General features: G+C 39.5%; 1 protein-coding gene across 2 annotated transcripts in view; it reads left to right on the forward strand.

Annotated features, from left to right (window-relative positions):
* Positions 1 to 13,002, forward strand: part of LOC123960067 (PDZ and LIM domain protein 5-like) — a 139,406-nt gene that overhangs the window by 112,769 nt on the left and 13,635 nt on the right. For both annotated transcript variants that reach the window (XM_046034571.1, XM_046034572.1), the window contains 5 exons: positions 4,214 to 4,386; positions 4,661 to 4,697; positions 8,845 to 8,919; positions 9,135 to 9,266; positions 9,397 to 9,564. In XM_046034571.1, coding sequence (XP_045890527.1) covers positions 4,214 to 4,386; positions 4,661 to 4,697; positions 8,845 to 8,919; positions 9,135 to 9,266; positions 9,397 to 9,564 — 585 coding nt within the window. The remainder of the gene's footprint in view (positions 1 to 4,213; positions 4,387 to 4,660; positions 4,698 to 8,844; positions 8,920 to 9,134; positions 9,267 to 9,396; positions 9,565 to 13,002) is intronic.

A 13,002-nucleotide genomic window follows, 5' to 3' on the forward strand; every position in this document is an offset into this window, starting at 1 on the left:
CTATTGATTACTTTTAAAGCTCTTCATGGCCTCTCGCCTTGTTATATTTCTGAACTTTTAGTCCCATACACACCAGCACGTACCTTGAGATCCTCGGGCAGAGGTCTGTTGTCTGTTCCAGAGTCTTGACTGAAAACTAAAGGGGACAGAGCGTTTGCTGTCAGGGCCCCGAGGCTCTGGAACAGCCTGCCTGAGGAAATCAGGTCGGCTGAGTCAGTGAACTCTTTTAAGTCCCTTCTTAAAACATACTTTTATAGGAGAGCCTTTCCCGATCTTATTTGACTTTATTTTATCCCTTTTATTTTATTGTATTTTACTAATTTTATATTAATTTTTCATGCTCTTATCTTGTTTTTTTTTTTTGTATTATTCTTTACACTTGTTAAAGCACTTTGTAACCTGTTTTTGAAAAGTGCTCTACAAATAAGGATTATTATTATTATTATTACTGGTTACTGCACGCTGGGGGGCAGGCGGAGGCTTCGGCGTGGCATAGTGGGTATTCTCGTTCCCATAGTGTCGTCACAGACGCAGTTCGAGTTCCCTTGAAGGGGAACGTCTCGGGTTACGTATGTAACCCTTGTTCCCCGAGAAGGGGAACAAGACACTGCGTCAGTCCGCCACACCTCGCCCCGCCTGGAGTGCCTTGCTTCATAGCAAAGAGCTAATGTGTCCGGTGTGCCGGCGTGCTTTTATACGCCTCCAGTTACATCACACGCTACCGTTCTAGCAACGCCAATAGGATTGGAGTAGTTTCATTCATGACTTTCAGTCCTGCCACGCCCAGAGGCATTCCCATAGTGTTGTCACCGATGCAGTTCAAGTTCCCCTTCTCGGGGAACAAGGGTACATAACCCAAGACGTTTTTCTCGTCCTCTTTTTGTTGCTGGCTCTCCAACTGCGCTTCGGCACGCACCCTGTGTGCCCACCTCTTCGAACAACGCCCTAACAACTTCGACCCGGCGCAGCAAAGGCTTGTTCGTTTTCAAGCCACACACGCAAAGTGCCGCAACCTAGGCTTTTCCTCGTTTAACAGCAACTTTAGTTGCGTTTTATTTTGTTAAAAATTATCAGTATGTTAAGTTACACTAGTTTAATTATAGTTAAATTAAGTTTAATTCAAGTTCTTTTTAAGCTTTATGCGTCGCGTTAATCCTACTGAGGTCGGACCCTCCACGTGGTCCCGCCAGCAGTAACAAGGACGACCAAACCTCTGACCCGAGCCAGGGTTGGAAAGGCCCCCACTGTGAGTTTCTTCAGTAAGCCGACAAAAGACGGACCTCCGGAGCAATTCCCTGGCAGAGAAAGCGACTGACCGACAGCTTTGAGCTGTCCTAACCGAGAACGCACGGAACTCAGCCAGTGTGAGGCCGTTGACCAGCACCCGGCTGGGATCAGTGATGTCCCATAGTTGTTAATAGATTATCTTTAACTCTTAAACCTCATAGCTTGCGTTCATTAGCTGCCATATGAGTCAAATCCTCCCCACAATAGAAACCCACATTCTCATTGTTTAGCCATTGTTTATTTCTTGGATGTATATTTTAACCGCATTTTTATATTCACCTTAATTAGTTCATAAATTTCACTGTAACCAAAGGAATTGTGTGTGTATTGCTTAACTCCAAGTCCCTGCCACGAGAATTTACCCCTTCGATATGAGACTGACTGACTAATTGATTTAAGATAATTGAGCGATTATTAACTAACTGATCACTAGTGAATAATTGTATAATTATTAAAACCATACTCAGAGGTCCGGAGACTCTGGGCGAATTGGATCTCCGGTGGTGCCCCGAAACGAAAGATTTATGAATGAATATTCTCTGAATATTAAAATTCATAATTTTGTATTAATTCTCATAAATTTATTAAAACATAGTAGTCATGCTACAATAGAATATTTGTGATAGACTGTTCAATAACTACAGTTGTTAATTTGGTCATCCACAGTAGAGGTTAACATACAGGTTTAGTCTCAGTGATGATCAATATACAGAAGCAGATGTGCTGTTGCAAATGGATTATCATCAATCACGGTGTTCATAATTAAGTAATGGCACCTTTTCAAGAAATGTATATTGGCTCTCCAAAATCACATTTTGCCTTTTCTGTAAAATTAGCAGTAGTTCTTTTCCCAGTATCCATTAATCCATTTGTTTTTCTGTTGTTGAGGTGAGGAATGAGTGTGTGTGCATCTTGCTTGCTTTCTTGCTTGCATGCTGTAAAAGAGCCGTGTGGTTCGTTTCAGAGGGGATTTTTAACAGCTTTCACTTTTGTTACTGTAAAATGGCAAGAATTTGGACCGCCCATATGTCAATGTTCTGTCTTTTCTCTTTTTCTTTCAACCATTGTTTTTCTGCTTTGCAGACTTCATCTCATCCTCCAGTCACAAAGTTAGTGTTTGAAGCACGTCAAGTTATGAGTATTTGACTGCCTGCCTTCCTTTTTACACAGCTCACTCTGCACCTGTGTGTGTCTACTTTATCAGGGCATCTGCATGCATTTGATTATTACTTTACATGATTCCTGATAGTATTGTTGTATAGTTCAATTAGCTTAATGTTATGTTAATATTATGCAAGAACTGCAGCATGCTTGCATGTAGCTGTTTGGGGTGGTGATGGTACAGTGGTTAAGACACATGCCTTTAGTGTGAGAGACCTGGGTTCAAATCCACTGTGAGGCACCAATGTGTCCCTGTGCCATATACATAACCCCTACTTGCGGTGTGCGACCTCTGATGTATATAGCAATTGTAAGTTGCTTTGGGTAAAGTTAGGCTACAGTATATTCTTTCTTTAACTTTATATCACAAATATTGATATTGATCCACACACACATGAGACACTTCCAGTAAGTGTGACCAAGCTCACATAGACCTGTCAACACTCCCACACCCACATAGCTGCTGCTGTAACAGGAATGTGTTGAGAGACACTCGTAAATCAGTCTATTCAATGTGCTAGGTGTGTGTGTTGGTGGGTGTGTGTATTTCTAGGTGATTTACTGACAGCAGTGCCTGAAGTCTTCAATGCCCCTCTGTGTGTATGACTGTGTATTTCACGGTAGAGTTGATTTATTGACAGTCAATTAGTAACTGGTCTGTCAGCACCTTGTTGCCAAGGAAGACTGTGGAGACACACACTTCATGCATTCACTCAAACACAAACCACACATGTTGAATTATAATGAAGCAAACTCATCAAAACAAAAGTTCATCTTTATTATTACCATTTAAATAAAATAATTATTTTATATTCTCTATATTTTTACTTTCCAAACTGTCCAAATTAGGAATGAATATACTTACAGAGAAATCCAGACAATTCAGCAGCACCACCATGTGGTTAGAAATGGAACTGACTTGAATTTACAATCACTGTCTCCATGGATTTATTGTTGTGTTTTGCTTGCATTTTGAGTCGTGGTCCATAATTGTTTGTTTGTTTTTTTACTTTCTTTCATCTGTACTGTCTTCTTTGTAACAAGTCTTTTAAATTTTTAGAATTTAATCAATTAACTCTTCATACTTGTATCTCTTCCTCTTCTTCTGCTTTACCGCCCCTTTAGTGGGCCGCAAAGTATTTTGAAGTAAGTCTTTCAAGATAATTCCACTGTTTCTTAATGGCTGTTTTATTATTCTCTGTATTTATTTATTCTTTTTCTGATTTCTTCTGTTCTTTATTTTTTTTTTCCAAGAAAACCCCTACCACCAAGGTATTAGATCGGATCAGAACTAGACACAGAATGCATTTAACAAAGTGTGGTGTTATTTTTGTCTAATAAACACAAATTGTACTTGATTATTTTTACACTGTTCCACTTTGCCGTCTAACCTATAGTGTAAACATCATATTTGATATTTAATGCCATTTTTCTAACTGAATCATTGTGTGTTATACATGGACTGTATATTCATTTAAAATCCTTCATTTGAAATTAACCTCCCATAAAGACTAAACATGTCTTTGTTTCACAACACACTCTGATGGGCCAGCTCTGCCCGTCAGAGTGAAAACCTCTTTACAGTAGTACATCTATGATATAAAATGTTTTATAGGATCCTGCAAAATTCAAAGTTCTACATTTCACTTAAATAGGTTACAACACATGAAAGGAAACTGCATCATCTCTATTACTTTGATCAATTGTATGTGAGGGAGTATTTCAAATTTAAAGTATATTTGCTGATGTTATCCATCCTGTCCAGAGTTCCAAGGAAACACGTTGTGGACACAGACATCAATTTTTACCATGTGTCCACTCATGCTGATGCCAGCAGGCAGCGCATAATAGAGGACACAGAGGACTGGCGCCCACGCACCGGCACCACCCAGTCCAGATCATTCAGGATTCTGGCTCAGATCACTGGCACTGAGAATGGTACGTTACTGACTGAAGTGAGCACGGTGACGATGTTTGCATAGGCATTGTGCAGACTGTTGTTAGTGCACCTGAAATACTGACTAAACACACCAGAGCACAGAGAAACCTCCATACATAGGGATACATAGTAAACCCATAGTAAAACCATGATGCTTGTGTACCATATCATTCATTTCTAAATCAAGCTCAGTAAATCACCGTTTAAATTTTTAAAAAGTCCACATTATTTTCTTTAATGGACTTCTTATTGTTTCTATTATGTCCCTTTTAGCTCCAGATGAGGAAGCTGATGGAGCCAAGAAGACAAAGTAAGTGCATGGAAATGCTAGTTGTGGTTTTAATAGCCCTAGACTCTGCATCATCAGGTTTGTTTGTTTTTGTTGTTGTTGTTTGAATGTATAAGTGCATTGTGTGGAGTAACAATACATATTCCACAAAGTATCATCTTTCCAATTTAGTTTTTTAATTCAACCCACTCAACTGGGTGCATCTAACATATAAAGGCTACATTTAACAGAATGTCAGACTTCACATCTCTGTGGCACAGTTCTGGCAATTGTATTGATGCTGTGTGGGCTCTTCCTGTCTAGACAGCAGAGAAAAGATCACGTTTGAGCCATTAAGTCAAAAGCCAGACCTCTGTGCATTGTACAGAATGTCCATTTTTAGTAGCTCCAAAAATTCAAAAAAGCAGTTTTAATTAAAAGTTGATGGATGAAGTGTTTCCATCAATCAAGAGTGGATGTTTATGTGACGGTTTGCGTGCCCGTAATGGTTGTTCGTGCATTTGGTTTTGGATGTGACAGCCTTGCAGTGCTGCATGTTGTGATTGTGTTGTTGACAATTATGGCTGGACTGTTGCGCTGTTGTCCTCAGTGTGATGTGATCCATTGGCTGTCTGTTGGTCTCTGTGGCTTGTGTTGACACGTGCTCACTTGTGGTAAGATGCAGACGCTCCCGCTGTCTGTGGGTGTTGTTGTGTGGCTTCATGGTAAAATTAATTCATCATTTCAGTCCATACTGGCCTTGATCCATGGGCTGCATTTTGGAGTTGGCTGTCCAAGAGATATTCCCTTCAGTTTACTTTCTCTATCTCTCTCTGTCTTTCTGATGACAGCAAAACTGCATCTCCACCTCATCAAAACGTTCACTGTGCATCATCAGCTTCTTGTTAGTGGCAACAGCCCTTACTATATAATTAAGCTCTCCTTGTGGCATGGCTCTCATTGCAGATTGCAGGGCAACTACTCTAATTTTCCTAAATCCTTCTTTTCTCTTCTTTTTTGTTGGTGTGGTTTTCTCTTCTGTTCCTCTCTCCCTGTGACGGCAGAGTGAACAAGACCACCACTCGGTTGGTGATTGGCCCTAAGTACAACGAGCTGAGGGACTGGCACCACGGAGTGTCTGCTCGCACCCTCAATGTCCAGTAGACTGTGTGTGTTTGTCTGGTGTATGTGGTTGTCTAACTGTTTGTTTGTGTGTGTGTGTGTGTGTGTGTGTGTGTGTGTGTGTGTGTGTGTGTACACTACATCAGTTTGAGTTTTATTGTTGAAGGGATATAGTCTTGTGGACTGATGGAAATAAAGGAAAGCAAAGAATACTGGAGTGAGAGCCTGAAAAGGAACTGATCAGTGTGTGTGTCTGTGTTCACTGTTACTTTTTGTGCCTGCACTGCGCTGGCCTCATTCAGACTTTTAATTAAGTGTTGCTTATGTGCTTGGCCACTCCACTGATTCCAAATTGTACACTGCAGATTCATCATACAAGAATTTGAGTTTAATTAAAGCATTTATATGTTCTCTTCTCTGTTCACAGTAGTGATTTCATGAAAAAGGATGTATCGTCATACTAATAAACATTGAACTGGATGGTTAGGATGAAGTTTTGAGCCAAAGAAAACTGCAGGAAAACATTTGATATGTGAGTCCATGTGCGCTTATTTGGTGGAATCATTTTCCAAAGTAACACAGATGGAAGACAAATACCCATAGTCTTCACTACAGCACATACTGTACAAATACCTTCTTTATATTCTGTTTATTGTATGTACAGTGTGTCAGTGCTGGCTGTTTTAGAGCAAATACACAGGACCCTGTTTTTTTGGTAATGAGAAAAGGCAAGCAGCTGAGAGTTGCACATTTTAGAAATCATCTAGTCTATGTTCATTCTGAAACATGGAACAACATTATGATACACAGAAATTCAAATTTATAAACAGACAATCCTATATAGGCATCCTATTGGAAGTCTGCATACAGCTAATGAGAAAGAAAAGGACTGTTAGTCGCAATCTTTACAAATGCACTACATAACTTCACTGTTTTTTCTCCCTCGTTGCTTTCTGTACGACTGTAGATGGGGTTAAAGGGGAAGGTGGGTGATTTGGAGCGAGGAGTATTTCTGAGATCACTGAAAAGAGCAAATCTGGCCATGTGTCTGCACGAGTGTACCCAGTGCATTAGACAGTTAAGAGTGTTCCTTCATATTATTTGGACTGTTGCATAACAACGTATATCTTATGAAAGACACTTCAAACCTGTTTAAAAGCTTTAAGGGCTTGTTTACATCTGTTGTATCTGCTAACATTGGAACTATTTAAAACACACTATCTTGAAATATGGTGGCATCTGGAAAATGGGGAGAGATTTCAACTTGTCCCGCATGCATGTACAGTACCTATTAACCAATAGCTTATATGCTGCTGGGATGTAACAGTCCAGATTGGTGCTGTAAGACATTTGTATGGAATAAGGCAAGTAAGAAAGGCTCTTTTCAGAGAGCAGGTTGTTTAGCTTTGATGGTGTAAGACGTGACTGTAAGTATGCTATAAATGGCTTGTAATGCAAAGGTATTATTTTGAGGCCCTTTCTATGTAAAATATTTTTCCACTGCCTTTACATTTATTTCATCCCTATGTTTACTTTGAAAATGGTTTCTTCTTTGTAGATTTTAATAGTGTTGCCTTTTGAAAATAGCTGGACTTCTAGTGGCTGAAATTTCTCTTCTGTGTTTTGAGTTTGAGAAGATATTATTCTATGTTGCAGCTAATAAAGTGATTACGTTTTTTCTTGTTTCCTTTTCTCTCTGTCTCTGTTGTCTCAGTCCTTCCTTTCTCCCCTACTACTCATGTTAAATAGTCCCATGACACAGCACTTTTAAATAAAACAACACTCACATAAAAGCCTTTAATTTAATCACAGGAAATAACGGACCACTTCTAGTCTGTTGTTTGCAAACATGTGCAAAGTTAAAAGCTGACGTTTAACATTCTGCTTTCACACAAGTTCATTTACTGATAATTTTTACGCCTCCGCTATAACAAACTTCTTTTTCCATCTAAATTGTTTATATAAAATGAATCAAAGGCTCAACATATCTGTTATGTGCCAGTGACAGGTCTCCAACGCATCAATCCTCTGACCAAGTAAAGGTTCCGAGCTCAGCTTTCAGTGGACTGAATGATGCAGAAGCCAGACCCACATCTGATCACATGATCACACACCAACCACAACCACAGACGGCAGGCTCATCAGACATTTAGCAATTGCCAGAGGAGGATGCTACGATCCCCAACTATGTCCTCATTTCCAAACCTGGCAGACTCTTTTAAACTTTAACATCAAGAGAACATTGTGTCATCTACAGCAGCCCATCACATAATCACCATCCCAGTGCCATATTCAAGTTCTCTTGACATGTTTTGCCAAATACACCCAACCCATTTATGTAACATGAACTATCTGTCAGCTTCAATACTGGTACCTTTAACATGCGCTGGTTCAACCCCAAAGCCAGATAACATAATCTCATACCCAAAGGCCAAATGGTGAAGTGTTTTTTCTAGCCGACATCCCACACAACATCCTGTTTATACCTACACTCCAGCTTCTTGTTTACCTGTTTTTATAGTGTATTAACTTCTCAATGACTATACTTGGCACATGGTGGTGACTCCTCATTAGTTCAAAACGAAGCACCAGAGGCTTCATCTGATCCTGTCCCTTTCCAAAGACCAGCTGCTTCAAACAGTAAAGTTATTGTGTTATAAAGCTTTCAACGGCTCACAGCTGAAAGGTTAAGATGTTTTACGAAAGCTCACAGTATCACCCTAAAATGCAAAAAAAAAAAAAACAGGTCCAAAAAAGGCTGACACTATAATCAAAATAATCATTTCCTTTACTGTTTTGCTTCGGTCCAGCAATTCCTGTGTAACACCACTAGAGGACAGCACAGACTCAGAAAAGAAAGAGTCAGATGACAGTCATGATGGTGATGACCACAAATACTACAGAGTCCCTAAACTCAGTTTGACCTTTCTCATCAACACAGGTGCTGAAAGTCCAATACTTGATGAACATGAAGTAAACTTTCAGTGACAGGTTATTAAATTGCTTCAACTATCTGTCCAATCTGTGATGTCTGTCCTGTCTACATGTCCTTTCTCTGTCCTTTCAGTTTCCCAGTCCAAGGCAATACTCATCTATCTCATATGTCAGCATGTCATCATGTACTTTCTACCAAACCAGTCAGGTACAGTGTTTTTTACTAAAATGTTGCTACTACAAATGAGTTCACCTTGCATTCCCTATAGCAACAATGCCAAGCAGCCACACTTACTAAAACAATCTTGTTTTTATTTTTTCAGTATTTTCAGTGGAGACATTTTATATCACTTTGGTCTTTTTCTGTTGTCTTACTGTATGGTGTATGGGTGTATACATTTGGGTGTGTGTATTTGTAAACAGGAGAGAGCTCCTGTCAAGTCCTCTGGACTTCCTGCCCAGAGCAGCTCCCTGCCCCCGTCCTCTCACTCCCAGTTCCCCCAGACAGCCCACACGAAACAAAAACGCTGAGCACCCTAGTCCAGTGCAGGCAAGGTAAATAGAATGTGCCTTTTTATTTTTTACCTTATTTATAACTTCTCACAATTGACAACTTGGTTCTATCATGATTTCCCTTCCATCCTCTGCCTCCGCTATTCCTCAATATATGTCATCACCTTGTCAGAACAACTTATCAGAGCAGTCCTGGGCCTCCTCAGAAGGCAGTGTCTCAGTCCTTATTGGACGCCTTGCTCATCAATCCAATCACTCAAGCTCCGCCACTGTACTTGAGGAAGAAGAAGAAGAAGAAGCATCATAGCGTCAGTGAGCTGCACCTGCCCAAGAACAAGAGGTAGACAGGGCAGACCTGGACAAAACTTACTGTATACTGTATAAATGAAAGTGTTTTAAGTTGAATAGGATTCAAAACAATCAATATTTAGCTTATTAGCATTCTTCATATTGTTATTATTTTTGGTGGCAATAATATAATGATCTACTTAATTATCTACTTAATTCAAATAATGTGATATAAAATGTGTGGAGACTCATTCACTGCGTATATAAATGTGATGCATGCGGTTTCACAATAATAGCACTCATCAACTAATTTTGTGACAACACAAACTAGCAAACCCACAAGGAAGACTTTAGGATAGAAAATGTTGTTATATGTTCTATGTGTATGTATGTATATATACATACACACACACACACACACACACACACACACACACACACACACACACACACACACACACACACACACATACATATATATATATGTATATATACACACCACATGGTGTAAACAGCCTTTGAGTCCACTGAACATGCCATTCATGGCATTGAATAAGCTGTGTTTGGTCAGACCATGCCAGCACCAAAAGACACAGTCCATATGTCTCTGTGGTGACAACTCATACCAACTATGACATTCTGTGGTCACTGTAAAACTACTTGGCAGCATCTCACAGAGATCAGTCATTGGCTAGTGGACACAACTGTACACATTTAAACCGTGAAGTATGAAAAGTGTGTGTGTGTGTGTGTGTGTGAGTGAGTGAGTTTGAGTGAGTGTCTGTAAATGCACACGCGTGGATGGTATAGTGTGTGTGCAGACTGAATGTGATCCAAACAATATCAGAGTGCTGAATTATAGACCATCTGTTGTGTGGTGGAGAGTGCTGCTGGACAGCAGTCAGCTATGTTAATGGACCATTTGTTCAATGTTCAAACAAAACCAACACATTTATGAGATGCATAATGCAAGTTCTTGTTGGAGTTACAGTACACAAGGGGTTACTTTACATATGTAAACAGTTGGAGGACTGAAATGTACCCTTTTTCCTCATTATCGCTTAATACAAGCAAACAAGACATCTCATTATTAGGCAGCATACAGTGCTGAAAAGAGAGATAAGATAAACGCAGGAACAATGACAGAGATGCAGAGCGAGGTCACCAACAGGTGGAGGATACATAAGTATAAAGTTCATGGTTGCACTGTATTCATGTAAAAAAGTAGAATAATAAAAAGAAAGACAGCTGCAAAAGAAATAAATATATTCCTCTCTCCCTCCTTCCTCCCATCCCTCTTTAATTATCCTTTCAGTTAACAATGTGGCCCAGTATGTCCAGATGGTCAGCACTCTAACCGGCTACTATTGAATCAAAACAGCGGTGAATCCATTAATCAACCAATCACAGTCTTGCAGAATACAATTAAGTTCCCATGTAATTGGCCTGATTGGTGGAGAATATTAACGAGCTGTGCTGTAATTGGCTCTAACGAATGAAGGACTGGGGAATATCTTATTTCCTGCTCTACTTGTCACCTGTTGTTAGGCAATTACCATAGTTAATGTGAATGAATGTTGTGAGCTTGTTTGCCCAGATAATTGAAATAGATGGCCCTACAGCCTTTAATCTCACAGAGGGTAATAGCTTAATGGCATGGTGAGGATGGGGTCTTTCCTGTTCTTTACAGGACCATTCTGCTTAATAAGCTGACACCACATGGTGTTCTTGTTTCTATTTCAATGTACAGAAGTGAATTCAGTTTGGTTAATTAGCCAGAAACGTTACTTATTTACTTGCTTAAATCAACAGTTTTCCTAACTTTATGGTTCCTCATAGTTGTGGTTCGCCAACCTGCAGGTCAGAACCCCCCAAGCGGTCCAAAGAGAAATGTGAGGGGGATGCAACCTGATGAAACGTAGAAGAAAGAAAAAAAATTAGTTACACAAAATAAAGTTTACATTTTTTTTACTTTTCTTTAATTTTTCTTTTGAAATAGTGGACACCTTCACAATCTGTGGGGCGTCCTGGTGTCATGCCGACCATGTAATCACACAGACCACAGTTTGACGAGGGACTTTGCATGTCATCTCTCCTTTCTCTTTTCCTATTGTCTAAAGTCCGCTATCAAAAAACCTCCTACTTTTGTCCACGGTTGGCCATAATGGATTTCTAGTAGGTAATTTTAAGAGGGCCCAAACTGAAAACACTGAGAATTAATCACTTATAGCATTTAACTGCTCATAGTGGTGGGGGGACGAAGCATTCACAAAGAGAGCTGGAAAATCAGCTGTGACTTGTGAAGTTAATCCCTCCTGATTGATAACATTATAATTTTTGGATACTCATTTCACTTACATGCAGTTATATTGGAGCAAATTAAAGTACATTAAATACATTACAAAACTGTTGGTCTGTGCCGATTGTTCACCATAGTAAACATGTAAATAGGGTCTAATGCATAATAATAATAATAATAATAATAATAATAATAATAATAATAATAATAATAATAAGAGGAAGAGGAAGAACAATACATTTTATTTATAGAGCACTTTTCAAGGTACTCAAAGAAACTTTAAATACAAAAATGGCAATGGAATTTCAGCTAGCTGGCACTGTTGCCCTGCAGTCTGCACTTGTTCAGTTTTGTCTCTGCCTAGATGTAAGAAGTTAGTGTGCGTCATATCCACTGGCTCCTGCTGTCAGACACATGGGGTACAAACCGATAAGCAGATAATGAGAATGAAGAGAGATGCTCTGCAGTCTGACAGTCTCTTTCCTATAGAGAGTACTTAGATTAGGACTGTATCGGCTAAAGGCTGATTAGCTGGAATCAATGCTAACACAGCAGTCCGCTGGGTGCATTTATCACAATCCTTGTCATTGCACTTATGTTCTTATTGTAGAACAGTGTGTATATTAATCAGATGGCTTTTCTAACCATTTATCCATTCAATGGAGATTTACGTTGAGTGTCATCTTCCTTGTATTTGACAATAACAACTACTAAGTGTTACATGTAAATGTGGCAAGGGTGGGAATGCCTTTTTTGACACCCATCTACCTATCTCTGTCACTTTGTGTTTATGTATTGGTTTCTAAGCCTTATTCCTTATTTATGTGATATTTTTTCTTCTCACACCAAAGGGTGTCTTGGCATCAGTCTGCCACAGAAGAGGGTGACCCTCTCTTTTCATCTCCCATCAATGCTGTCTATGTATTTAGGTAAATTTAAAGACTCCTCCCTTCTTCTTGTGTGTTGTACCACATGTCCTACAATTACTAGTACACAGTTACATTCATTCAGAAAATTTTTAGAACTATTCCTGGGTGGTAAACCATGTTTACCAAGGTAAACCCCCCTGTTCTGTTGGGACCATTTGATGTTGCGGATGTCACAAGTGTTGAAATTAAGTGTGTGCACAAGAAATATCATGGCAGAGGTGCACAGAGCATCTACTGAGGTGACTCCAACACACACACAAGT

This window comes from Micropterus dolomieu, linkage group LG21, assembly GCF_021292245.1.
Source record: "Micropterus dolomieu isolate WLL.071019.BEF.003 ecotype Adirondacks linkage group LG21, ASM2129224v1, whole genome shotgun sequence".
NCBI lineage: Eukaryota > Metazoa > Chordata > Actinopteri > Centrarchiformes > Centrarchidae > Micropterus > Micropterus dolomieu.